The 26,638-nt window shown below is 41.2% G+C and overlaps 1 protein-coding gene across 7 annotated transcripts in view; it reads left to right on the top strand.

Moving 5' to 3' along the window:
• FOCAD (focadhesin) overlaps window positions 1-26,638 on the top strand; it is a 310,627-nt gene that overhangs the window by 278,771 nt on the left and 5,218 nt on the right. For all 7 annotated transcript variants that reach the window (XM_027615362.2, XM_027615363.2, XM_027615366.2 and 4 more), the window contains 6 exons: window positions 5,312-5,440; window positions 7,560-7,675; window positions 10,406-10,666; window positions 11,445-11,534; window positions 15,014-15,191; window positions 18,567-18,664. In XM_027615362.2, the coding sequence (XP_027471163.2) occupies window positions 5,312-5,440; window positions 7,560-7,675; window positions 10,406-10,666; window positions 11,445-11,534; window positions 15,014-15,191; window positions 18,567-18,664 (872 nt within the window). The remainder of the gene's footprint in view (window positions 1-5,311; window positions 5,441-7,559; window positions 7,676-10,405; window positions 10,667-11,444; window positions 11,535-15,013; window positions 15,192-18,566; window positions 18,665-26,638) is intronic.

The raw sequence follows: 26,638 nt of genomic DNA, 5'->3' as shown, positions 1-26,638 counted from the left end.
GTTAAATTTATTCCCAGGTATTTTCTTCTTTTGAATACCAGTGTATGGAATTGTTTCCTAATTTCCTTTTCAGATTAATCATTGCTGGGATATAAAAACACATCTAAATTTTGTGTGTTCATCTTACACCCTGCAACTTCACTGAACTATTTTTTTTATATCTAGAATCATGTCATCTGCAAATAGAGGTAGTTTTACTTCTTTCCAATTTCAATTCCTTTTCTTTTTCTTGCCTACTGGCTCTGGCTAGAATGTGCAATACAAAAGGGTGAAAGTGGGCATTCTTGTCTTGTTTTTTATTGTAAAGGAAAAGCTTTTAGTCTTTTACCATTGAATATACTGTTCACTGTGGATTTTTTACAAATGCCCTTCATTGTGTTAAGCTAACACAATGGAAATTCTGTTCCTAATTCCTAATTTTCTGAGTATTTTTATCATGAAAGGGTGTTGGATTTTATCAAAAGCTTTATGTGGCAATTGAAATTATCATGTGTTTTTCCCCCTTCATTCTATTAATGTAGTAAATTACATTGACTTATTTCTTAATGTTGAATCTCACCTGCATTCCTAGGATAAATCTGTGTGGTCATCATGAATAATCCTTTACTATGATGTTAGATTCAGTTTACCAGTGATTTGTTGAGAGCTTTCACATCTATATTCATAACAAATATTGGTCTGAAGTTTTTTGTTTTGTTTTGTTTTTAATTGTGGTGTCTTTGCTTTTGACATCAGGTTAATGCTGGTCTCAAGAATGATTTAAATTATACAGTTGACCTTTGAAAAACATAGGTTTGAAATGCACACGTCCACTTATGTGCCGAATTTTTCCATTAAATACAGTATAGTACTGTAAGTGTATTTTCTCTTTTCCATTGTTTTCTCTTCTGTAGCTTAACATACAAAATATGTATTAATCAACTGTTTATGTTATTGGTAAGGCTTTCAGTCCACAGTAGGCTATTAGTAATTAAGTTTTGGGGGAGGGTCAAAAGTAATGTGCAGATTTTTTACTGCAAGGGGGGTCAGCATCTCTAACCCCATGTTGTTCAAGAATTAACTATATTCCCTCCTCTTCTGTTTTTTTTGAGGGGACGAAATTGAGGATTGATATTAATTCTTCTTTAACTGTTTCATAGAATTCACCAGTGAAATCATCTGGTCCTGGACTTTTCTTTGTTGGGAGGTTTTTGTTTCAATCTCTTTCCTTGTCATAGGACTGTTTGTATTTTCTGTTTATTCTTGACTTAGTTTGAGTTACTTGTGTGTTTCTGGGATTTTGTTCATTTCACCTAGATTATCTAATTTGTTGGTACGTGTTTTCTCAGAGTTTTCTGTCATAACCCTTTTCGTATCTGTCCTTACAGATACAAATCTTTTGGTAGAAATGTCTTCACTTTTATTTCTGATTTTAGTTATTTTCATCTTCCTTCCCAATCAGTATGACTTTTATTTCCTTTTCTTACCTTATTGCATAGGACTTTTTTTTTGAGAGAGAGAGCGCATGATCAGGGAGGAGAGGGGCCAAGGGAGAGGGGGAGGGAGAAATTAAGCACACTCCATGCTCGGCATGGAGCCTGACAGGGGGCTCAATCTCATGACCTTGAGATCATGGCCTGCTCCGAAATCAAGTGAGATTAACCGATGGAGCCACCCAGTTGCCCCTGTTAATTCTGTTTTTAAGTAGATACAGGCCTATACAGATTGTCTTTTTCTTCTTGAGTTTTGGCAGATTGTGTCTTTCAAAAGATTAGTCCGTTTCATTTATGTCGTCAGACTTGTGGGCATAGAAGTTATTTACACAGAGCCTCTGGCATTTCATCATTATAGTTCAGGTTCTCCTATCCCAGCACTGGTTCCTGCAGTGTGTTCTGCTCACGAGTCTCTGCTCTGGTAAACCATTACACCCTCTATTCATCTGTCTGTTCCTCCAGTGATCAGGGCAGCAAATTGCCTTGTGTTCTTCCCTCTGTTGCAGAACCAAGAATTGTTGATTTTTTTAGTCTATTCAGCTTTTCACTTGTTATTAGGACAGAGTGGCGACTTTCGAGCTATTACCTGCAGAACTGGAAACCAGAAGTCATTCCTTTTTTTTTTTTTAATTTTTTTAATTGTAAAAAAACACAACATAAAATTTACCATCTTAACCATTTTTAAGTATATGATTCAGTAGTGTTACATATATTCACATTGTTGTAAAACCGATCTCCAGATGTTTTTCATCATGCAAAACTGAAACTCTACCCATTACATAATGCCTACCCTTTCTCCCACCCCATTACCCCTGGCAGCCATCATTCTGTTTTCTGTTAATTTGACTACTTAAATACCTGATATAAATAGGTATACAACAAAGTATGTCTTGTTGTGACTGTATTATTTCACTCAGCATAGTGTCTTCAAGATTCATTTATGTTGTAGCATATGACAGGATTTCCTTTCCTTTTAATGTTGAATACTATTTCATATGTATATTTCATATACATATGAAATATCCCTATCTATTGATTGATGTTTGGGTTGCTTCTCCTTCTTGGCCATTGTGAATAGTACTGCTGTGAACAGTGGTGTACAAACATCTCTTCAAGATTCTGCTTTCAATTTTTTTGAATATATGCTCAGGAATGGGATTTCTGGGTCATATGGTAGTTCTATTTTAGTTTTTTGAGGAGCCATCATACCATTTTTTTCCATAGCAGTTCTACCATTTTATAATCCCACCAACAGTACACAAGGGTTGCAGTTTCTCCACATCTTTACCAACACTTGTTATTTATTTTCTTTTTCTTTCCTTTTTAAAAGAATAGTAGCTGTCCTAATGGATGTGAGGAATTATCTCATTATTGTTTGATTTGCATTTCTCTACTGACTAGTGATGTTGAGCATCTTTTCAAATTATTATTGGTCCTTTGTGTATCATCTCTAGAAAAACTCTACCCCTGCTTCTCCTTCTCCATATGCAGCATTTGCTGATTCTGCTACTCTTCTGCTGATTTAACCTCTGCTTCTCCTCTTTCCCTATGCTTCTCCTTTCTGCAACTGTTTGTCCTTTTGCAGACTGCCCCAACTTCTGCTTCCCTGGCTTCTGCTGGCTTTTCTGCCTCAGCTTCTTCTTCTCCTGTGCTTCTCCTTTCTGCAGTGTTTGTCCTTTTCCAGATTCTGCCCCCACCTCAGCTTCCCTCTGTTCAGTGCCTGCTCATTTTGCTGCCTCTTCTGCCTCAGCTTCTCCCTTTTCCTGTGCTTCTCCTTTCTGCAGCTGCTGTTCCTTTTCCAGATTCTGTCCTGACCTCAGCTTCCCTCTGTTCAGTGCCTGCTGATCGTGTTGCCATTCTGCCTCAGCTTCTCCCTTTTCCTGTGCTTCTCCTTTCTGCAGCTGCTGTTCCGTTTTCAGATTCTGTCCCAACCTCAGCTTCCCCCTTGTTCAGTCCCTGCTGCCTCTTCTGCCTCAGCTTCTCCCTTTGTGCTTCTCCTTTCTGCAGCTGCTGTTCCTTTTCCAGATTCTGTCCCGACCTCAGCTTCCCCCTTGTTCAGTGCCTGCTGCCTCTTCTGCCTCAGCTTCTCCTTTTGTGCTTCTCCTTTCTGCAGCTGCTGTTCCTTTTCCCGATTCTGTCCCCACCTCAGCTTCCCCCTTGTTCAGTCCCTGCTGATTCTGCTGCCTCTTCTGTCTCAGCTTCTCCCTTTGTGCTTCTCCTTTCTGCAGCTGCTGTTTCTTTTCCCGATTCTGTCCCCACCTCAGCTTCCCCCTTGTTCAGTCCCTGCTGATTCTGCTGCCTCTTCTGTCTCAGCTTCTCCCTTTGTGCTTCTCCTTTCTGCAGCTGCTGTTCCCTTTTCAGATTCTCTCCCCACCTCAGCTTCCCCCTTGTTCAGTCCCTGCTGCCTCTTCTGTCTCAGCTTCTCCCTTTGTGCTTCTCCTTTCTGCAGCTTCTGTTCCCTTTTCAGATTCTGTCCCGACCTCAGCTTCCCCTTGTTCAGTGCCTGCTGATCATGCTGCCTCTTCTGTCTCAGCCTCTCCCTTTGTGCTTCTCCTTTCTGCAGCTGCTGTTCCTTTTCCCGATTCTGTCCCCACCTCAGCTTCCCCCTTGTTCAGTCCCTGCTGATTCTGCTGCCTCTTCTGCCTCAGCTTCTCCCTTTGTGCTTCTCCTTTCTGCAGCTGCTGTTCCCTTTTCAGATTCTGTCCCCACCTCAGCTTCCCCCTTGTTCAGTCCCTGCTGATTCTGCTGCCTCTTCTGCCTCAGCTTCTCCCTTTGTGCTTCTCCTTTCTGCAGCTGCTGTTCCCTTTTCAGATTCTGTCCCGACCTCAGCTTCCCCTTGTTCAGTGCCTGCTGATCATGCTGCCTCTTCTGTCTCAGCTTCTTCTTCTCTTACACTTGTCCTTTCTGCAGCTGTTACTCCTTTTGCAGACTCCGCCCCACTTTTGCTTCCTCCTCATTTAGTGTCTGCTGATTCTGCTGCTTATCTGCTGGTCCTGCCCCTGCTTTTCCTTTTCCTACTGATGCTTTTCTTGAGTCTGTTGCTCTTTCTGCTGATGCTGATTTCCCTTCTGCCACGTATGTTGATCCAGCTCTTTTGCTTCTCCTTGCTGTTTTACTTTTTTACACATCATTTTTGGCTCCCTTTGAACTTCACTTTTACATGGCCCTCAGTGGCTTCTCAAACCCTGACCTTATGGCTCCACTCAATTGCTCCAGCGTCTCATCATTTCCATTTCAAATTAGCTCCCTCCTGGGGGAAAAAAAAGAAAGATTATGTTAAAGCCGTAGTCGTACATTATAGATAGCTATTAGCCTGTGGATTAGCTGCACCATTGGTACTCACCCCTGGAGCGGTCAGCCACGGCCCAGGCTGCAGAGGGCAGGTGCTGAATCCCATGGTACAGAGTATGACCACTGGGGGCCACAGGCACTGAGGGACTTGATGGTCGTTGGAAGGGACTGTGCCTGAGTGGGCAGTAATTATCTCCTTTTCTGGAAGTGGATCGAGGAGGGAGGGAGGGAGGGAGGGAGGGAGGGAGGGAGGGAGAGTAATGAGGCAATAATGTAGTTAAGTTACTGTTCCTAGAGAGTTGAATGAAGTGTCTGTAGGAGAGGTTGGAAGACAGTTAAGTAGAAATGTGGAGGCAAATAAAAAGAAGAACAGAGGGAGCAAGCTTCTGTAACAGATGGGGTTGAGGTTGAGAGCACAGACTTGAAGTCCTGACCACAGTTGAAGGTGTGCTACCCAAATCGTTTGGAACTGGAAAAAAGCAAAGTTGGCATTTTCCTCTCACGATGCTGCCAAGGTGTTTCATTAATTTATTTCCTTTCTGTTGCAGGTCCCGAATCTGTGCCTCCTTCCCTTCTCAAAGTTGTGATGAAACCCATTGCAACGGTTGGAGAAAGCCACCAGTATCCTCCTGTGAACTGGGCCGCGCTCCTCTCTCCACTTATGAGGCTAAACTTCGGTAAATACCAAGTGTTTTTCGGCCTTGAGACTCTGCCTTTAGGATGTGACCTGAATAGAAAAATAGATTCTGGGTCACTGTTGGTGGTGACTGGATAGACCTTTGGGATCTTGAGGTTTGTCTTCTGGGATGGAACAGCTGGGTTACTTCCACTGAGTCACCTTCTAGGTCACTGAGGCTAAGGAGGAGGAAGTCTGAAGACATAGACCAGATGCACTCATCAAAACAGTACTTGAGTGAAGTGTGCATGTTGCTGCCTGTGTGGTGCAGGTCCCAGAAAGCCTGGTTTGATGGTCGTCAAACTGCATTGTCAGAGCTCTAGGATTCAAGGAGGTACCCTGTGGGAAGGTGTATTAGTTTTCTATTGCTGCTCTAACAAGTTACCACAGATTTAGTGGCTTGAATTTGCTCGACGCAAATTTATCATCTTACAGTTCTGTCGATCAGAAGTCCAACATGGTTCTTGGCCAAGATCAAGGTATCAGCAGAGCATCATCCTTTCCTAGATGCCCCGAGGAGTGCTATGGTCTAAGTGTTTTTGTCCCCCCGAAATTCCTATGTTGAAATCCTAATCCCTAGGGTGATTGCATCACCTTTGGGAGGTGATTAGGTCATGAGTGTGGAGGCCGCAGGAATGACTGGTGCCCTCATAAGAGAGGCCCCAGAGAGCTCCTTATCCCCTCCCACAGTGTGAGGACACAGCCAGAGTTGGCAGTCTACAGCTGGGTGAAGGGTTCCAGCAGAACCCAACCATGCCAGCACCGTGATCCTGGACTTCCAGCTATCAGAACGATGAGAAGCAAATTTCTGTTGTTTATAAACCACCCAGTCTGGGATATTTTGTTAGAGCAGCCTGACCAGACTAAGGCAGAGAGAATCCATTTCTTTCCCTTTTTCAGCTTCTAGAGGCTGCCCACATTCCTTGGCTTGTGTCCCCCCCTTTCTTCATCTTCAAAGCCTGCAACAGAGAGCCAAAAGCTCACACTGTCTTCTTTCTGGTTCTCTACAACCAGGAAAGGTCTTCCACATTAAAGATTCATGTGATTAATGGGTCCATTTGAATAATCCAGGATAATCTCCCCATCTCAGTGGTCCTTAACCTTAAGCACATCTGAGAAGTTCCTTTGCCAAGCAAGGTAACATAACATATTCACAGGTTCCAGGCATTAGGATGTAGGTATCTTTGAGGGCTGTGATTCTGTTTACCACAGATACTTTGTGATGAGAGACAGAGGGAATGCCCATTTCTCATTCATCCACAGCAGCCTCTTTTATGGAATTAGCATATGCAAATTTAATCCCATGTACTTGCCCGCCCCCCCACCTAAAGAAAAAGAGAGAGTGGGGAGAACAGTTTTTTAACAGTGCTATATTACTGTGTGTGTGTGTATTTGCAGTGAGTGCTCTATTATTTACAGTTGGGTGCTCACTTACATATGATAAACAGAAAGATTTGTAAACTGTAATTTATGTGCAATTGAAAGGATGCTCAAAGATGATTTTGACTATATACAATTTTTCACTTAAATGCTTTCAGTTGAACCTAATATCTGTATAAGATACGATGTCACCATACCACGTTTCTGGAGATTTTGTTTGAAAAGTATGTTCTCCTCAGCCTCCCCTGTTTTTGTGTGCTGTATTAAAAATGTTTGTGTTTTAGTAAAAATCCTTAGAAAAAAGAAGAAGAGGTCTGGTTGAGAAAATACGCCTGCTGATGGGGATCAGGCTACTAAAAAGACTGGATCACTAGAGAATGTGGCTACATTTTTAAGTCCTTCCAGATCTAAACAGATTTCTCTATGTGCTGAATGCACAGGGTGGGCGGGAAACAGAGACAGAGAGTTTATCCAGAATTTTCTCAAGTTTTTGAAAGTATTTGATTCTATAGATTTCTTAGGACATCCTAAGAGAAATTTCCTGAGCTAGATCATGGCCCTTGCTAATTCTGAGACTTACCACTCTGCTATCTGTGGGTACATTCTTTGCTTCACAGTGGAAAGATCACTCAAGTTCTGTTACTAGGAGAAGTCACACAAGCAGATGCTTTGATCTGAGATACAGAAGCCTGAAAACGAGTCCAAGAAGCAGCTGTATGACCCATATTCTTCTCTTGCAGGAGAAGAGATACAGCAACTGTGCCTTGAAATTATGGTGACACAGGCGCAGTCATCCCAGAATGCAGCTGCGCTCTTGGGACTGTGGGTGATGCCACCACTGATCCACGGTCTCAGTGTATGTAGCCTTCAAGGGTGTTGGGCAACAGGCGGATATGGTTCTTTTGGGGGAGAGGAATGTTCATTTGGGAGTATGTTCTCAAAGTCAAGAGTGGGCAGATGTGATTTTGTAAAACTTGGGGGCTTGGCAGTAGCTGTCCGGCAGATTGAGAGATTGTGCGATTCAGAACTCTGCCCTCGCTGTCGGTGTTCATGCTTTCAGCTCCCGTTGATTACGAAAAAGGAAAAGGATGGTCAGAGATATTAAAGTTCTTTCTCCAGATCATACAGCTAGAAAATTGTGGAATTATTGAAACCTAGGCTTATTTATATGATATACCTTATATTGGTTCAGTAGGTATTAAGAGAACGGCAAATCCATATAGAAAAGGCAGCAATTGAGGTGGGCCTTGAAGGCTTGGTAGCGTTTATTGGGCATCAGGTTAGAGGCACTGGGGGGATGTAGATGGGAGGGGGTAGGTGAAGAGAGTAGAACATCTCTGCTAGGGTGTTTGGCTTGAGCAAAGCGCTGAGGAAGAAGTGACCTAGCCCAGTATCTATGATAGAGAGAAGGAGCCAGCACCTTCCAGGGTATAGGCTAAGGCTAAGTAGGAAGAATGGGCTAAGATTGTTTAAAAATGCGAAATTAGGGGCGCCTGGGTGGCTCAGTCGTTAAGCGTCTGCCTTCGGCTCAGGTCATGATCCCAGGGTCCTGGGATCGAGCCCCACGTCAGGCTCCCTGCTCAGCAGGAAGCCTGCTTCTCCCTCTCCCACTCCCCCTGCTTGTGTTCCCTCTCTCGCTGTCTCTCTCTGTCAAATAAATAAATAAAATCTTTAAAAAAATAAAAATGCAAAATTAGCAAACTGTATAATTTTGAATATATTGCAAGCTAGGACCTCCCCCCCGCCAAGAAAAACACCCACATTCCATGATTCCGTAGAGGTTTACCAATTGATTATAAATGAAATAATCTTGTTGTTACTCTTCAGGAAGATTAAAGTCCTTGAGAACAGTGCAGAGTTCTCATACTAGTTCCTTGGTCTTTTAACTTGAGTTCCTATCCTGTTTTTTTTTTTTTTCTTTCAAGCTCTGCTGCGTATTCTGATGCTCTTTAATTGAAGGGGGACATCACTGAGGGCTGTGTCCTCTATGTCAACAATTATCATTAGCTGCCTGCTCCAAGCACCTCCCATCTAGCTGCCAGTACCCAGTACTTGCTTAGGTACCTGCGACTTACAAGCACTCAGTGAGCACTTTCAGACATCAGACTGAATCTCTCTTCAATTCTGATTTTTTTTTTTACAACCTTGAGTTATAATTTATATTCCATAAAGTATGGCTGTGTTAAGTGTACAATTTGTTGAGTTTCAGTACATTTATACATTTTCATCCATCACCAGTAATATTTCTATCACCCCCAAAAAGTTGCGTTGTGCCAATGTGGAGACAATCCCCACTCCCAGTCTCAGACCCAGGCTACCTCTGATTGGCTTTTTGTCTATAAATTTTCCTTGTTTTAGAGAACTTTCCTATAAATTTCAATTCCAGATAAGCTTCAGAAATTCTTTAGAAAGGAATCATACAATATGATTCCTTTCATGCCTGGCTTATTTCACTTCTGAGAAGTAGATTTTTTTTTGTTTCCATTTTACAGGTTGATAAACTGAGGCACATTGCAGTTAAACAAAGTTTATATTGCTAATAAACAGGAGTGAGTCCGGCTGACTCCAAAGTCTGTGTCCAAGACCCTGTTCTATGAACCCCTCCTTCCTTTTGAGTCAGGTATACCTCGAACAACCTGTTTCGTTTACCTCAAAAATCTTTCTAGAATTTAGTTATCCTTACACCTCCCTTTTAGATCTGTTACTTTTTTTTTGCATTTGTCCGTGATTGTGGACTTTTCTTATTATCTAGGTGATTGGACAAATTAAGTTTGTGAATTCGTTTTCTTAATTATGTACCTTCTCATATACAAAAAAGATCAGGAATGGCATGTTCTTTCCAATGAACCGTTCGGCTAACTCATGCAACCACGCTGATATTTTTATGAAATTTACTGGGCTTTGTTGGGTTTTATTTTTTTTAGACCTACTTCTTTTTGACTCACTGCTCCTTTAGTAGCATACTTATGTTTCTAAGAACTTTTGCAGCCTCCTCTCTCAATGTGTCTGGCACAGAGCCATTTCGAACCGTGCCCCTTTTCAGCTCTCATGACCTCCAGGAAGCCACGGTCATGTCCACAAGTTCAGCTGCTCTTCTGTGGTCAGAAATGGTCCTGGCGTGCCAGTTCTTTTGATTTCCTTATGCTTCCTAGAAGAAGAAATTAATAATATCAGATATTCCAGTGAGTCGATTTCCTGCAGATGAGCCTTTCATCTTCAGGATTTTTTTTTCTTGCCAGAGAATGTGACCTTTTAAGACTGAATAGCAACTGTCACGTACGTTGAGAAGCAGCATATTATTCCCCTCCCTGAAAAGATCCACAGCTTAAGCTGAGTAGTTCACAGATGGATTGGCAGCTACTGTATATACACATGAGTCACCCTGAATCACAAGTCCCTGCAGCGGCAGCCAACATTGCATGCATTGGTGACCCATTGGACCATGAGGCTGGGGGAAATGAAGGGCAAGGAAATAACTTGAACCTTTCTTCTCTCATTCTACCCTCAAACACAGTGATGACCTCGAGGTTTTGAGCCCTGCGGACCCAGACTTGCCTGTTTCTGACCTCTTTTGCTTTGCTTCCAGTTGAATATCAAGAAATACCTCCTGGTGTCTACACCTCTGTGGATAAAACATGTCTCTGATGAACAGATCCTGGGCTTTTTTGAAAACGTAATGGTGGCAGTTTTTAAAGCAGCCTCCCCACTTCCGCATCCTGAGTTATGCACAAGTGCCTTACAGGGGCTGAGTCAGGCCATGAAACTGCCCAGCCCTACCCACCACCTCTGGAGTCTGCTCTCTGAAGCTACTGGGAAAATTTTTGACCTTCTGCCAAATAAGATTCGGGTGAGGAACAAAAATATTTACATTCCTGACAATTTATGTTTGGGATTTTTGGAAGCCCTTTTGGCAAAGCAGGGAGGTGTATGTTTTAAGATTGTGGTGCGTAGGCTAGGAAGAAATAACCACATTTTTTCACTAAGAATGGGTTTGCTTCCAAGATCTAAATTGAGGTTGAATATTTAGAACCAAAGTTTTGAGCAAGCTTAGATGCAGGTTAACCAATGCTACACCAGGAAATATGCTCTTGGGCCTTTTTTCAAATGCAGAAGACAAACAAGCTCAGAAATGCTTCCATGTTACACCTGGAAACTCTCTCGGCACATTGTCCAGTATTTTACTTACATCAAGTGATGTAATCCTAGCCTTTCCCCTCCCCCAACAGATTCCTGAATTGTAGTTTTACAAAGAAATGAAAAGAATCTGTTTGGAATGATGGATTCTGATAAGAGGGGAAAAAAGTACAGCCACACAAATAAACAAGTACAGCCAAACAAATAAAATAATAGGAAAGATGGTTTTTGTTTTGTTTTTAAGTAAGCTCTGTGCCCAGCGTGGGGCTTGAACTCATGATCCTGAGATCAGGGGTCGCCTACTCTACCTACTGAGCCAGCCGGGTGCCCCAGAAAGATGTTTTTTTAAAAATGTATTTGGTTTTGGTTTGACTACAATCTCATAGCTGCTGTTCATGGAGAGAAGTAAAGCTAATAATTCGTCAGAACACTGAGAATATATCCGTTATGTTACATTGTATTTTGACATGCTTGTGATTTTTCTTTACCAGAGAAATGATCTAGAGCTGTATGTCAGTATAGCAAAATGCCTCTCAGAAATGACAGATGATGAAGCCAATCGGGTTGCCCAGATTACTGAGGTAAGAACATATCTGTATGTTTATTTCCATTATTGACGTGGAGGTTACAATTGAAGAGGTGACTACAGTATCCTTTTGACTGAAGCTAGTTTTGCTTTATATTTGTTAGTGGATAATTTGAGGAAACTCTGTTACTGTGGGGTCTCTTGTTCAGGCTAGTGGTATGGATGGATAGATGGATGAACAACTTTTTAACCTAATTCCACTTTGTCAGGAACATTTTAGTGTCACCTATGGGCAAACATAAGTACAAGACAACATCTTCAATACAAAATCTGTAAGAATGGGAATATTCTGGCTGAAGAACTTTCTGGTGCATGGAAGGCATAAATAAATAGTTTTGTTCTTAAATTTATTTTCTTTCACCTGGTACTTATCCTTTTGTAATGAAGAAAAGTGGCTATTTGAAAAACAAACACTATTAGCCCAGACACAAGATAATTAACAAGTACTCCCTCCCCCTTTTTTTTAAAGATTTTATTGATTTGTCAGAGACGGAGAGGGAACACAAGCAGGGGGAGCGGCAGGCAGAGGGAGAAGCAGACTCCCACTGAGCAGGGAGCCCGATGTGGGGCTCCATCCCAGGACCCTGGGATCATGACCTGAGCCGAAGGCAGACGCTTAAGCGACTGAGCCACCCAGGCGTCCCAACAAGTACTTCTTATATCCACACCCAAAGGATGAATGAGTAACATACCAGTAAAGTTGCACATTTAGCTAGTATAATACATGTCTTGTTAGATTTGAATTGCCTATAAATAGTGAATGATGTTTTTTAGTATAAGTATATCCCAATGGACATACTTCTACAAATGGCAGCCCTACATACCAGATAATAGCAAAGGTCTACAGAAATGTGAGCCCTCACCCAGCTGGTGGACCTCTTACCATTTATTTCACTTGATGACAGGTTTGCCTATTCAGTTGAATCCTTGGATTTCGGCATCGTGTAGCAGTGATTCTCAAAATGTGTTCCCTGGACCAGCAGCATAAGCATGGTGACTGATTAGGAATGAAAATTCTGGAGTCCCACTTCAGGTCTATTGAGTCAGAGGTGGGGCCCAGGATCTGTGTTTTAACAGTCCCTCCAGGTGATTGTGCTGCATCCTGAGGTTTGAGAACCCCTATTAGAGTATTTGGAATATCAGCATTTTGGAGATTAGTTTGTTTTAAGCAAAGACAAGCAGTCTAAGGAAATGCTTAAGAGAACGGACTGCAGAGCCTCACTGCTGGGGTTTGAAACCCAGCTCTGTAATTTACTAGTAATGTGACCCTGGTTACATTTCATAATCTCTCTCTGCCTCAGTTTCCTTGTCTGTAAAAGGGAGATATTAGCACCTGCCGCCAGAGTTGTTTTGAGAGTTACAATGACTTAATCCATGTTAAGTTCTTGGAAAAGTACCTGACATAAGGCTAGTACTCAGTAATTATTTATTATCCTAATGATCACATTCATGTAACTTATTATATCCTATTATTATTATTATATTCATGTAATATAGTTGGCAGTATTGTATATAATTTCCTTCGTGGTACCTGTGGCTGAAGGTTGCTGTGTTACTCACCTGGGTTCTTAAAGTACCAGTTTAGAACATTTTCGCTAGAACTTACTGAAGAGTGTTCTTATGTCCCCAAAAGAGTTAGTGCGTTTTACTGAGTCTTTTCTAGAGAGAATAAGGTAGTGAAGGGCTCATACTCCCTGAGTTTCAGTTCTTAAAATCTGCCACCTTGAGCCATGTGACCTTAAGCAAGTTACTTAACCTCTGTACTTCCGACTGTCATCTACAAAGGATGGTGGTAGTAATCTGCATAGGCTGGTGTGAAAATTCAGTGGTGCATACAGGGCTTCTCACACTTTCTGGTTTCAGGACTACTTTGTGTCTTAAAAATTGTTGAGGGTTCCAAAAGACTTTAATTTAAATGGGTCATATCTTTCAGTATTTACCATATTAGAAATTGAAACTGGAAAATTTTAAAAATATTTACTTAAAAGTAGTAATAAACCCATTGCATCTTAACACAAAGAAGAAAAATCTTTGAAAACTAAATAGTGAAAAAAGTGGCATTGTTTTCCATTTTTGCAAATCTCTTTAATGTCTGGCTTAATGGAAATCTCTTTAATGTTGGATTCTCAGAGCTGCTGCTTCAGTCAGTCTGCTGTGATGTTATTTTGGTGAAGTATGTGGGGAAGATCCAGCCTCATACAAGTATGTCCGTAGAAAAGGGAAGAGTGTGTTGATAGTTTCAGATAATTATGGATATTTTTTTTTAAATTTTTTTTTTTGATGTTGCAACAGAACTCAACAAATGGTGCTTCCTTCAGAGTAGTTGCAGTATGTGCAGCCTGAGTCCCTATCAGTGAACTTCACATAGTCTGTTGTATTAAAATCCATTGGTCCAACTTGCGCTCTGGGTATGATATCACAAAATCATTTGGAAAATACCAAATCACTGACTTTTGAAAATCTTCCAAATGTTGATGCATTTCATTATACAATGCAAAACACCACATTTGTTAAAATCATCAGAGAAGTCTTTTATGTATTGGGAAGCTGCCAACTCATAGTAGCAAATACAAATTTTCCAAAAGTCTAATTTTTCGCTTGAAAGCTCAGATTTTATCATTGGCAACAAATACTGTCAAGTATTTCCTTGAAGTGACAGTCTCACTTTCTTCTAGTTTTAAAAAAAAAAATCTGTCAAATACTCAGTTTGAATAACCATTGTTTGTCTATCAATCATCCTTCCAACTAAATGGTGTTCCATAAAAAGTGGCTATTTCAGCTCACAGCCCAGACTTACGAGTGTTTTTCCTCGGGACAACTGTAATACTTGGCTCTGCAGCAGAAGTCCCTTATGCATGCTTGCCATTTTATCATCCCTGCTGTTAAAAAGATGTGTACTCGAGGGTGAAGGTTTAATGAAACTAATAACTTTTATTGTTTATAAGGGTATTTTAAATAAAAGTCATTTTAAAAAAATTGCAAGTAGCTGTGAAAAATACAGTGACTCTTACTGTGGTTTTTATGCTATTGTGAATATAGCTTGACCTCACAGACCCTCTAAAAGGGTCTTGGGGTTCCTCGGAGGTCTGTGTACCGCACCTTGTGAACTGCCGAATTAATACATGTTAAGTGCTTAGAATGGTGCCTGGTACATAAGTACTGTGTTTTTTAGTTATCATCATCATCATCATCATCATTATTATTATTTGTGTGTTTGTACAAAATATCATCACCAGTTAGCCCCTGAAATCACTGATGGTTTTTAGGAGAGAACGGAAGGTGACATTATAACCCTCTATCTGTATGTACATTTTAAAATATAGCACACAGGCATATTGGTCACATGCTACAGGAAATGAACAGTTTTAGCATTTAATCAACTTTCAACTCACCCTTTCTGTTTTGCCCTTGCCCCAAGGTTTTATAATGACTTCAGCTAATTTAATAGTAACCGAACAATTTGCTTTTTTGCAGAGCAGCATAGAAAAGGCTGCCTTTGTCAGACTGTACTTGGTCTCTCAAGGACGATTCCCCTTGATGGGTTTGATGGATATCCTCAGCATTGCTGTTCAGCACCGGGAAAAAGACACGCTAGCCTGGATGGTACTGCACAGCCTCTACCAGGCGCGGATTGTAAGCCACGCGAACACAGGTAAGGCCAGCCTGTGGGGACCAGCAGGAACAGAAAGACCGGCCTGCCATCCCTTTTAACTTGTAACTGTTTCCTCAACTTAAAAATGACGCTAGTGCTAATTGACCCAGGAGAGCTCTTGTTACCCCAAACAAGGAGCACCTTAAATGAAAAGATCAGTTACAACTCATGACCTCCACCCTGGAGATGGAACTGGATCCTGTTGGTGATTTTTACATTGTCTTTAGCTCTCCAGGCCCTCGAGTCTATAAACGAATGTATTGGGTTGATTCTGCCTGCTTTCGTTTCCCAACCAGGATGTCAGTCGATTCTGTCTGATGTTTTCAGAAAATGACTTTTAGGTGGTTACTTAACAAACAGATAAAAAGAGGAAAACAATGACAACAAAATTAAATTGTTATTCTATAGAAGAACTGCTCAGGGGGGTGAGGGGAATAAAATCGGGGCACCCTCACTACATCCTCAAGCCAGAAGCTCTAGGCCTGTAGCTCTGCTAATGAATCATACGGTGGAACTTTTAGACTCTCATAGACCTTTACTCTTGAGTAATAATGGGTTCCCCCATTTCTCCTCCCATGCTTTTGGTCACATTGCTTATACTCTACCTACAGTTCTGAATGGCACCTAGCTTCAGTAGATCAGGCATGGTGGGGATGCCCTAGTGACCCCAGGCAAGTTACTTTTATTTCTGGATTTTTTTTGTATCTTCCTCATCTCTTGTATCTTGAAGGTTTTTTTGTTTTTGTTTTTTAAGATTTTATTTATTTATTTGACAGAGAGAGACACAGCGAGAGAGGGAACACAAGCAGAGGGAGTGGGAGAGGGAGACGCAGGCTTCCCACGGAGCAGGGAGCCTGATGCAGGGCTCAATCCCAGCACCCTGGGATCACGACCTGAACCGAAGACAGACGTTCAATGACTGAGCCACCCAGGCATCCCACATCTTGAAGGTTTTGAGAGAAAACTGGCAGACATAATTATAATACCCTTTTTGAGACCAGATAGGAAATTTTGATTTATTCTCCTCTTTGACAGTTGACATAGTTGTCTCATCTTTGCATCAATGCCTGCCCCGTGATAAATGAACCTGTGATGAAAAACTAGATTTTTTTACTCTTAATCAAAAGGGTATTTATCAGGGAGAAATCTAATAGGTATTCCTAAGGAAGCGGGAAGATATGTGAAGTAAACTGGAATAAATTTGATATTGCCTTTGGTTTTAACTAGCTGACCTTCCAGTTTAGTTCCCGTTTTCCTCTGACTCACTAAAATTTGACAGCCTTCCCAGGTAGGCTTTACTGTGCTGGGAATCCTCTTTTTTTTTTTTTTTTTTTTTAAGATTGATTGATTGATTGATTGATTGATTTGACGGAGAGAGACAGTGAGAGAGGGAACACAAGCAGGGGGAGTGGGAGAGGGAGAAGCAGGCTTCACGCGGAGCAGGGAGCCCGATGTGGGGCTCGATCCCAGAACCCTGGGATCATGACCTGAGCCGAAGGCAGATGCTTAATGACTGAGCCACCCAGGCGCCCCAAGGAATCCTCATTTTTTTTTTTCTTTTTTCTTTCTTTTTTTTTAAATTTTTTTATTGTTATGTTAATCACCATATATTACATCATTAGTTTTTGATGCAGTGTTCCATGATTCATTGTTTGTTCATAACACCCAGTGCTCCATGCAGAACGTGCCCTCCTCAATACCCATCACCAGGCTAACCCATCCCCCTACCCCCCTCCCCTCTAGAACCCTCAGTTTGTTTTTCAGAGTCCATCATCTCTCATGGTTCGTCTCCCCCTCTGACATACTCCCCTTTTCTTCCTCTCCTGTTATCTTCTTCTTTTTCTTTTTTCTTAACATATGTTGCATTATTTGTTTCAGAAGTACAGATCTGTGATTCAACAGTCTTGCACAATTCACAGCGCTCACCGTAGCACATACCATCCCCAATGTCTATCACCCAGCCACCCCATCCCTCCCACCCCCAACCACTCCAGTAACACTCAGTTTGTTTCCTGAGATTAAGAATTCCTCATATCAGTGAGGTCATGTGATACATGTCTTTCTCTGATTGACTTATTTCACTCCGCATAACACCCTCCAGTTCCATCCACGTCGTTGCAAATGGCAAGATCTCATTCCTTTTGATGGCTGCATAATATTCCATTGTGTATATATACCACATCTTCTTTATCCATTCATCTGTCGATGGGCATCTTGGCTCTTTCCACAGTTTGGCTATTGTGGACATTGCTGCTATAAACATTGGGGTACACGTACCCCTTCGGGTCCCTACATTTGTATCTTTGTGGTAAATACCCAGTAGTGCAATTGCTGGATCGAACGGTAGCTCTAATTTCAACTGTTTGAGGAACCTCCATACTGTTTTCCAGAGTGGTTGCACCAGCTTGCATTCCCACCAACAGTGTAGGAGGGTTCCCCTTTCTCCACATCCCCGCCAACATCTGTCGTTCCCTGACTTGTTAATTTTAGCCATTCTGACAGGTGTGAGGTGGTATCTCATTGAGGTTTTGATTTGGATTTCCCTGATGCTGAGCGATGTTGAGCACTTTTTCATGTGCCTGTTGGCCATTTGGATGTCTTCTTTGGAGAAATGTCTGTTCATGTCTTCTGCCCATTTCTTGATCGGATTATTTGTTCTTTGGGTGTTGAGTTTGATAAGTTCTTTATAGATTTTGGATACTAGCCCTTTATCTGATATGTCATTTGCAAATATTTTCTCCCATTCCGTCAGTTGTCTTTTGGTTTTGTGGACTGTTTCTTTTGCTGTGCAAAAGCTTTTTATCTTGATGAAATCCCAATAGTTCATTTTTGCCCTGGCTTCCAGGAATCCTCATTTTTAAAAAATAAAAAAGGAAGAATCAATACTTACACTGATGTTTGTTCTCCAGTTACTGTATAATAGCCGGTTTTTATTTTTCTTCTCATGTCTTTGGGATAGGTTTTTCTCTTTGATTTGGGCATAAAATGGGAACATTGAAGTAGAAGAAGACCATAAAAACAACTAATTATCCAAGGTTCAACATTACTGGCTAGCTGGCATGCCAGATTTCTCCTAGTATGTTTAATGTTGAGAGAGAAACTCCAGTAAGTGCATTTTATCACTAGTGGGTGCATAGTTTTGAAGAATAAATGACCTTTTGAAAATAAAAGCAAAACTACAGTCATCTGATAAGAATAGTGTCAAAGAGCTCTCTCCCACAAAATCACAAGTCTCAGGTATGGCAAGAGGATTTGAAACTGTTTCATGGAATCCTCCGCAGGTGTTCTGCTTTAGTTATGGTGGCTGGTACTGATCTGTTGTTCATTTCATAGGAAAACCATGGTCTGGTAAGAAAACATCCCTTTTTGTTTCAGGTGTGTTGAAGAGAATGGAATGGCTCTTGGAATTGATGGGCTATATCAGAAATATTGCATACCAGTCAACATCTGTTCAGAACGTGGCTCTTGATGAGGTACAATCTAGAGTCATTTGTGGCTCCCTTAAAATGTAGAACTTAACGTTTGCTCTCCCAAAAGACAAAAAAGTTGCTGCTTGCCCTTCCCCCCCACCCTTCCTTTTATGTTTGGGTAACGCTGGTGATAACTCTCTGATGTCACAAGGAAATGGATGTTCTTGCCTGGCTCTTGGAGACACCGAGGGCTGCCCTTAGAAAAATATTTTCAACAGAGTAAGTTCCTTGAGAGGTGGCACACAAAGGGCACTAGCCGATGAGGGAACCCAGGGTTCTGTGTACTTGGGTTTGACCCCACAGAGGAGATGAGGTACAGGGCTCTGGCCTTTGCACTGGCCCAGAGAATGTCTTCAAATGTCTGGTTTGAAGAGGTTCCTGAAGTGTATGCAAGTAACCTATGTTTGCATAAATACTTATGTGCATGAGAGGCGTAAAATGATGTATGACCCCCAAAAGGTTAACAACTGCTGCTGGGTAAATTAGAACAGAAAAAGGTTAATAAATAAAAGGAAGATAGCTCTTTCCCACTCTTCTTATTTTCTTGACTTTGCTGTCCACTGTATATTTTTTAGTAGTAGAATTTTTCTGTAGGCATGTTTCACAGGTATCCTGTTTACTGTGTGAGTGGAATTTGTATAACCTGGGATGTTGTTTGAAATTCTGACCTGCTTTTCTGAAGAGTTGCATATATTTTTGAAATTTTAATGAGTGACATTATGAATTTTAAGAACTTAAGGAGTACCTTTTTAAACTTTTTTTTAACTAGCAGAATCTGTCATCCTTTTCTTCTGATCTCCTAAGTTTTTGTTAACTTTCTGTTTTCTTACAAAAATCTTTTTTAAAACTTAGAAAATACAGATAAGAGAAAGAAGTGTAATTTGAATCACAGTAATCCAACAACTCAGAGGGGCCCCTTGTTACCACCGTTTCTATAAGAGTGTAAATTAGTCTAAACTCTGAATGGATGGATGGATGGATTGATTGATTAATTTTAAAGATTTTATTTATTTGACAGAGACAGTGAGAGAGGGAACACAAGCAGGGGGAGTGGGAGAGGGAGAAGCAGGCTTCCGGCTGAGCAGGGAGCCCGATGCGGGGCTCAATCCCAGGACCCTGGGATCACGACCTGAGCCGAAGGCAGACGCTTAACGACTGAGCCACCCAGGAGCCCCTGAATGGATATATTTAAAATGCATGTGGAGATATATAGGCTGAGAAGGTGGCAGAATATGAGGACCCTAAGCTCACCTCATCCCATAGATATAACTAGATAACACTCACGTCAGTGTAACTAACCCAGGAAATGACCCGAAGGCTGGCAGAACAAACTCCTCAACTAAAAGTAGAAAAGATGCCACATCGAATAGGGTAGGAAGGGTGGAGACATGCTGGGGAGCTAAATGGACCACGGGTGTGGAGAAGGGGAAGAAGAAGCCTAACACATTGGGGAGCCCACGTGGGGTTAGATGAATCTCCATAATACTTGGCTTTGAAAACTAGAGGGGGTGAACTTTAGTGAGTTCTTACAATCAGCAGAATTTAAAGCCTGCAACTTTAAAAATCAGCAGGTTGGGTTCTGGGAGAACCTGGCCACTGAGAGAAAACTGAGTCCCTGCCCTTGAAGAGACAGCACAAGAAACAGCCTGTGGAGATACAACATAGAAGGAGCAATTTGAAAAATGCCTGGGGTATAGGGAGGAAGAGTTATTCATCTCTACTACCCTGGAGGGGTCGTATTCACAGGGAGTCTCCCTCAGGACCAAAGGAGCTAGTAGGTGCCATTTTCCTCCCCTGCCCCCCAACATAAACACATAGCTACCTGAAGCCACCTGCAGAAACCAGTTTAGCACCCACACTTGCGACCTAACTTGCTTATACTACTCTCTGCCTCCCCACTCCACCCCCCACCCCATAGCTCTGGGGATTTGCCCACCCCAGCTGGGCATGCCTCAGTCCGTGTGCTATGGATCCCCTCCCCCAGAAAACCTCAAATTCTGCTAACCATGCACTTTGTGGGGCCTCAGCAATGGTGGTGGCAGCAAGTACCCTCTTGTGAAAGATGGGCACACACCTTGCTAAAACTGTGTGCCTGCCCACCCACTCTTTGCAGGTCCACATGGGCTGGCCCTGTGGTGGTGGTGGGTCTTTCACAGCAAACCTAAGTCCACGTTGGTAAAAGTGCTCGCCCTACACTTGTATGCTTTGCGGATTGGCCCAGCCACTGTGGTCCGAGAGGTAGCAGCACATCCCCTCTCTCCGTGTGCAAACCTTGAGGGCTCTGCACATCTCACTCCCAAGCACATTGTAGATCCGCCTCCTCCAATGTGCTCTTGGCCAAAGCCCATTCAAACTGAAGCCACAAGCCTGGAAAAGTGTGCTAGCAGCCTGGACAGGGACCAACACCACTCCAAAGTGATTCCTGCCCTGGGGAGAGAGAAAGATAAACACCACACTGGTTAGACTGTGCCCCCGCAGTGGGCTGGGGACAGACAATTCTTCTGATTGCGGGCCCTGCCCACCAATGAAAGCTTCTCAGGGGACAGCACAGGGAAAGTGCTCTGCAGTTTGGTGCCATTGCATCTCTGCCAAACACCTGACTCAACTCAACATCTCTGCCAAACACTCTGACTCAACTCAAGCACAAAGCAGCACCAGACTGGCCCACTAACAACATAGGAGGCACGCCTGAAGTGCCAGGTTCTGGTAAACAGGGGAAAGTGCCCTGCAGAGGACCACAGGACCTCTTCATAAAGCCACTACTTTGAAGAGCAGGAGCCATAGCTGACTTTCAGACACACAGAGTTAGACAAAACGAGGAGATGGGAATATGTCCCAAATGAAAGAATAAGACAAAACCACAGCAAGAGTCCTAAGCAAAATGGAGATAAATAATATGCCTGATAGAGAATTTAAAGTAATGATTATAAAGATACTCACTGGACTTGAGAAAAGAGTGGAGGACATCGGTGACACCCTTTACAAACAGATAAAGAAGAATCACAGCTGAAAAACACAATAAATGAAATTAAAAATACCTTAGATGGGATAAATAGCAGAGTGTAGGAAGCAGAAGAATGAGTCAGCAACCTGGATGACAGAGTAATGGAAAATAATCAAGCTGAGCAGGAGAGGGAAAAAAAAGTATGCAAAATGAGAATGGACTAAGGGAACTCAGCCACTCCGTCAAGCGTAATAACATTTGCATTATAGGGATCCCAGAAGAAGAAGAAAGACAAAAGTGAGTAGAAACTTTATTTGAAGAAATAATAGAAAACTTCCCGCGTCTGGAGAAGGAAACAGAAATTCAGATACCGGAGGCACAAAGATCTCCCAACAAAATCAGTCCAAGGAGGTCCATCCAAGACACATACTAATCAAAATGGCAAAAAGTAGTGATAGAGAATTTTAAAAAGCATCAAGAGAAAAGAAGACCACACAAGAGAAACCCCACAAGGCTATCAGATTTTTCAGCAGAAACTTTACAGACCAGAAGAGAGTGGCATGATATTCAAAGTGCTAAAAGGGAAAAATCTGCAGCCAAGAATACTCTGTCCAGCAAGGCTATCATTCAGAATAGAAGGAGAGAGAAAGAGTTCCCCAGATAAACAAAAGTTAAAGGAATTCATGACCACTAAGCCAGCCCTACAAGAAATACTAAAGGGGACTCTTTGAGGGGAAAGGAAAAACCATAGGTAAGAATAAGAAATTAGGAAGCATAAAAGCAGTAAAAATAAATATATCCGTAAAAAATAGGCAAGGAATTCACAAAGTAAAAGGATGTAAAGTATAACACCATAGACCTAAAATGTATCAGGGGAGGAGTAAAGAATGGGTTCAAACTTAAGTAATCATTAACTTAATAGAGACTGGTATATGCAGAAGATGTTACATACAACCCTAATGGTAACCTATCAGTAATAATTGTGAATGTGAATGGACTAAATGCTCCAATCAAAAGACATGGGATGACAGAATAGATTAAAAAACAAACAAACAAGACCCATCTATATACTGCCTACAAGAGACTCATTTCAGACTTAAGGACACCTGCAGATTGAAAGTGAGGGGATGGAGAAGTACTTATCGTGCAAAGGGAGGTGAAAAGAAAACTGGGGTAACAATACTTATATAGGACAAAATAGACTTTAAAAGAAAGACTGTAACAAGAGACAAAGAAGGACACTATATAATCATAAAGGGTACAATCCAACAAGAAGGTATAACAATTGTTAACTATGCAACCAACATGGGAGCACTCAAATACATAAAACAGTTAATAATAAACATAAAGGAAGTAATCACCAGTAATACAATAATAGTAGGGGACTTTAACATCACCCCACTTAACATCCATGGGCAGAGCATCCAAATAGAAAATCAACAAGGAAACAGTGGCTTTGGATGACACACTGGACCAGATGAATTTAACACATATTCAGAACATTCCATCGTAAAACAGCAGAATACACATTCTTTTCAAGTGCACATGGAACATTCTCCAGAACAGATCACAAAAGAAGGCCACAAAACAAGTCTCAATAAATGAAAAAAAAAAAAATTGAAGTCATACCAGACTGATTACCAGCAATGAAATCGAATCAGTAATCAAAAAATTCCCAACAGACAAAAGTCCAGGACCAGACGGCTTCACAGGTGAATTCTACCAAACATTTGAAGAGTTAATACCTATTCTTCTCAAACTTTTTCAAAAAATAGAAGAAGGAAAACTTCCAAATTCATTCTATGAGACCAACATTATTCTGATATCAAAACCAGACAAGAGACACCACAAAAAGAGACTACAGGCCAGTCTCTCTGATGAACATAGATGTAAAGATCCTCAACAAAAATATTAGCAAACCAAATCCAGCAATACATTTAAAAAATCATTCACCACAATCAAGTGGGATTTATTCCTGGGGTACAAGGGTGGTTCAGTATTTGCAAATCAAACAACATGATACATCACATCAGTAAGAGAAAGGATAAAAACCGTATGATCCTTTCAGTAGATGCAGAAAAAGCATTTGACAAAATAGAACACCCGTTCGTGATAAAAAAGTCTTATAAAATGGGTTTAGAGGGAACATACCTCGACATAATAAAACCACATGTAAAAAACCCACAGCTAACATCATACTCAGTGGGGAAAAACTGATAGCTTTTCCCCTAAAGTCAGGAACAAGACAAGGTTGTCCACTCTCACCACTTTTATTCAACATAGTACTGGAAGTCCTAGCCACCGCAGTCAGACAACAAAAAGAAAAGGCATCCAAATTGGTAAGGAAGAAGTGCAACTACACTCTTTGCAGATGACATGATACTGTATATAGAAAACCTAAAAGACTGCCAAAAAACTGCTAGAACTGATAAGCGAATTCAGTAAGGTTGCAGGATATAAAATCAGTGTACGGAAATCTGTTGCATTTCTACACACTTATAATGAAGGAGCAGAAAGAAATTAAGAAACAGTCCCATTTGCAATTGCACCAAAGATAATAAAATACCTAGGAATAAACTTAACCAAGGAGATGAAAGACTTGTATGCTGAAAACTGTAAAACATTGATGAAAGAAAATGAAGACGACACAAAGAAATGGAAAGACAGTCCATGCTCATGGATTAGAAGAACAAATAATGTTAAAATGTCTATACTACCCAAAGCAGTCTACAGATTTAATGCAATCTCTATCATAATACCAACAGCAGTTTTTACAGAACTAGAACAAACAATCCTAACATTTGTTTAGAACCACAAAAGACACTGCATAGCCAAAGCGTCTTGGAAAAGAAAAACAAAACTGGAGGCATCACATTTTCAGACTTCAAGTTCTATTACAAAGCTGTAATTACAAAACAGTATGGTACTGGCATGAAAATAGACACATAGGTCAATGGAACAGAATAGAAAGCCCAGAAATAAACCCACAATTACATGGCCAATTAATCTGCAACAAAGGAGGCAAGAATATGCAATGGGAAAAAGACAGTCTCTTCAACAAATGGTTTTGGGAAAACTGGACAGCCACATGCAAAAGAATGAAACTGGTCCACTTTCTTACACCAGACACAAAAATAAACTCAAAAGTGGATTAAGGACCTAAATGTGAGACCTGAAACCATTAAAATCCTAGAAGAGAGCACAGACAGTAATTTCTCTCACATCAGCCATAGCATCATCTTTTTAGATAGGTCTCCTGAGGCAAGGGAAACAAAAGCAAAAATAAACTACCGGGACTGTATCAAAATAAAAAGCTTCTGCACAGCAAAGGAAACAACAGAACTAATGGACAGCCTACTGAAAGGGAGAACATATTTGCAAATGACATATCTGATAAAAGGTAAGTGTCCAAAATATATAAAGAACTTCCACAACTCAACACCAAAAAAAACCCCCCAAACAATCCCATTAAAAAATGGGCAGAAAACATGAATCGACATTTCTCCAAAGAAGACACACAGATGGCCAAGAGACGCATGAGAAGATTCTCAACACCACTCCTCATCAGGGAAATGCAAATCAAACCCACAATGTGATATCACCTCACACCTGTGAGAATGGCTAAAATCAAAAACTCAAGAAACAACAAATGTTGGTGAGGATGTGAAGAAAAAGGAACCCTTAAGCACTGTTGGTGGGAATGCAAACTGGTGTAGCCACTGTGGAGGATGGCATGGAGTATCCTCAAAAAATTAAAAATAGAACTACCCAGGGGCACCTGGGTGGCTCAGTCGTTAAGCATCTGCCTTCGGCTTGGGTCATGATCCCAGGGTCCTGGGATCGAGCCCCGCATCGGGCTCCCTGCTCTGCGGGAAGCCTGCTTCTCCCTCTCCCACTCCCCCTGCTTGTGTTCCTGCTCTTGCTGTGTCTCTCTCTGTGAAATAAATAAAGAGAATCTTTAAAAAAAAAAAATAGAACTACCCTATGATCCAGTAATTGCATCACTGGGTATTTACCCAAAGATTTACAAAAACACTAATTCAGAGGGATATATGCACTCCTATGTTTATAGCAGCATTATCAACAATAGCCAAAGTATGGAAGCAACACAGGTGTCCACTGATAGGTGAATGGAAAAAAAAGAGATGAGACACACACACACACACACACACACACACACACACACACACACACACAGAGAGAGAGAGAGAGATATTATTCAGCCATAAAAAAGAATGAAGTCTTGCCATTTGCAATGACATGGATGGATCTAGAGAGTATAATGCTAAGCAAAATAAGCCTGTCAGAGAAAGACAAATACCATATGATTTCACTCATATGTGGAATTTAAGAAACACAACAGACAAAGGGGGGAAAAAAGGAGACAAACCAAAAAAACCCCCCAAAACCCAGACTCTTAACTGTAGACAACAAACAGATGGTGACCAGAGGGGAGGGGGGTGGGTGCTGGGTGAGACAGGTGAAGGGAATTAAGACTACACTTACCTTGATGAGCAGCTGAGTAATACATGGAATTGTTGAATCACTATATTATATACCTGAAACTGTAATACACTGGAATTAAAATTTAAACTAATCCTTGGAATTACAGATATATATAAGTCCGGAGAGATATATAGGTCTGGACTCTGGTGAGTCTATTTCAGTTCATGGCTGAACATACTGAAAAAATTGTTTAAAAAAAAAATGCCTAATGATTTGTTGTGACTGACTCCCTTATTCCAAGAATGTTTGTTTTTAGTCTGTCTTCATGCTTACGTTTCAGCATTAATGGAACAAAATCAAGTGTTTGCCACTGAAATATTTAGATTAAATAATGAGAACAGAAAAATAAAATGCATGGGGAGAGTCATTTGTTATTGTTCAAAAGTGGGATCAGACTATACCTCTTTTTAAAAATCTGTTTTGGCCACCTAACAATAGCTCTAAATATCCCTTTCCATATCACTCGTAATGAATTCTTTAATCTCTTTGGAAACACCAAAACAGAGGAGTATCGGGATCTCCGTATG

The sequence above is a fragment of the Zalophus californianus genome, chromosome 13, assembly GCF_009762305.2.
Source record: "Zalophus californianus isolate mZalCal1 chromosome 13, mZalCal1.pri.v2, whole genome shotgun sequence".
NCBI classification, from domain to species: Eukaryota; Metazoa; Chordata; class Mammalia; order Carnivora; family Otariidae; genus Zalophus; species Zalophus californianus.
The sequence above is the reverse complement of the archived record's forward strand: the minus strand, read 5'-3'. Positions and strand labels throughout refer to the sequence as shown.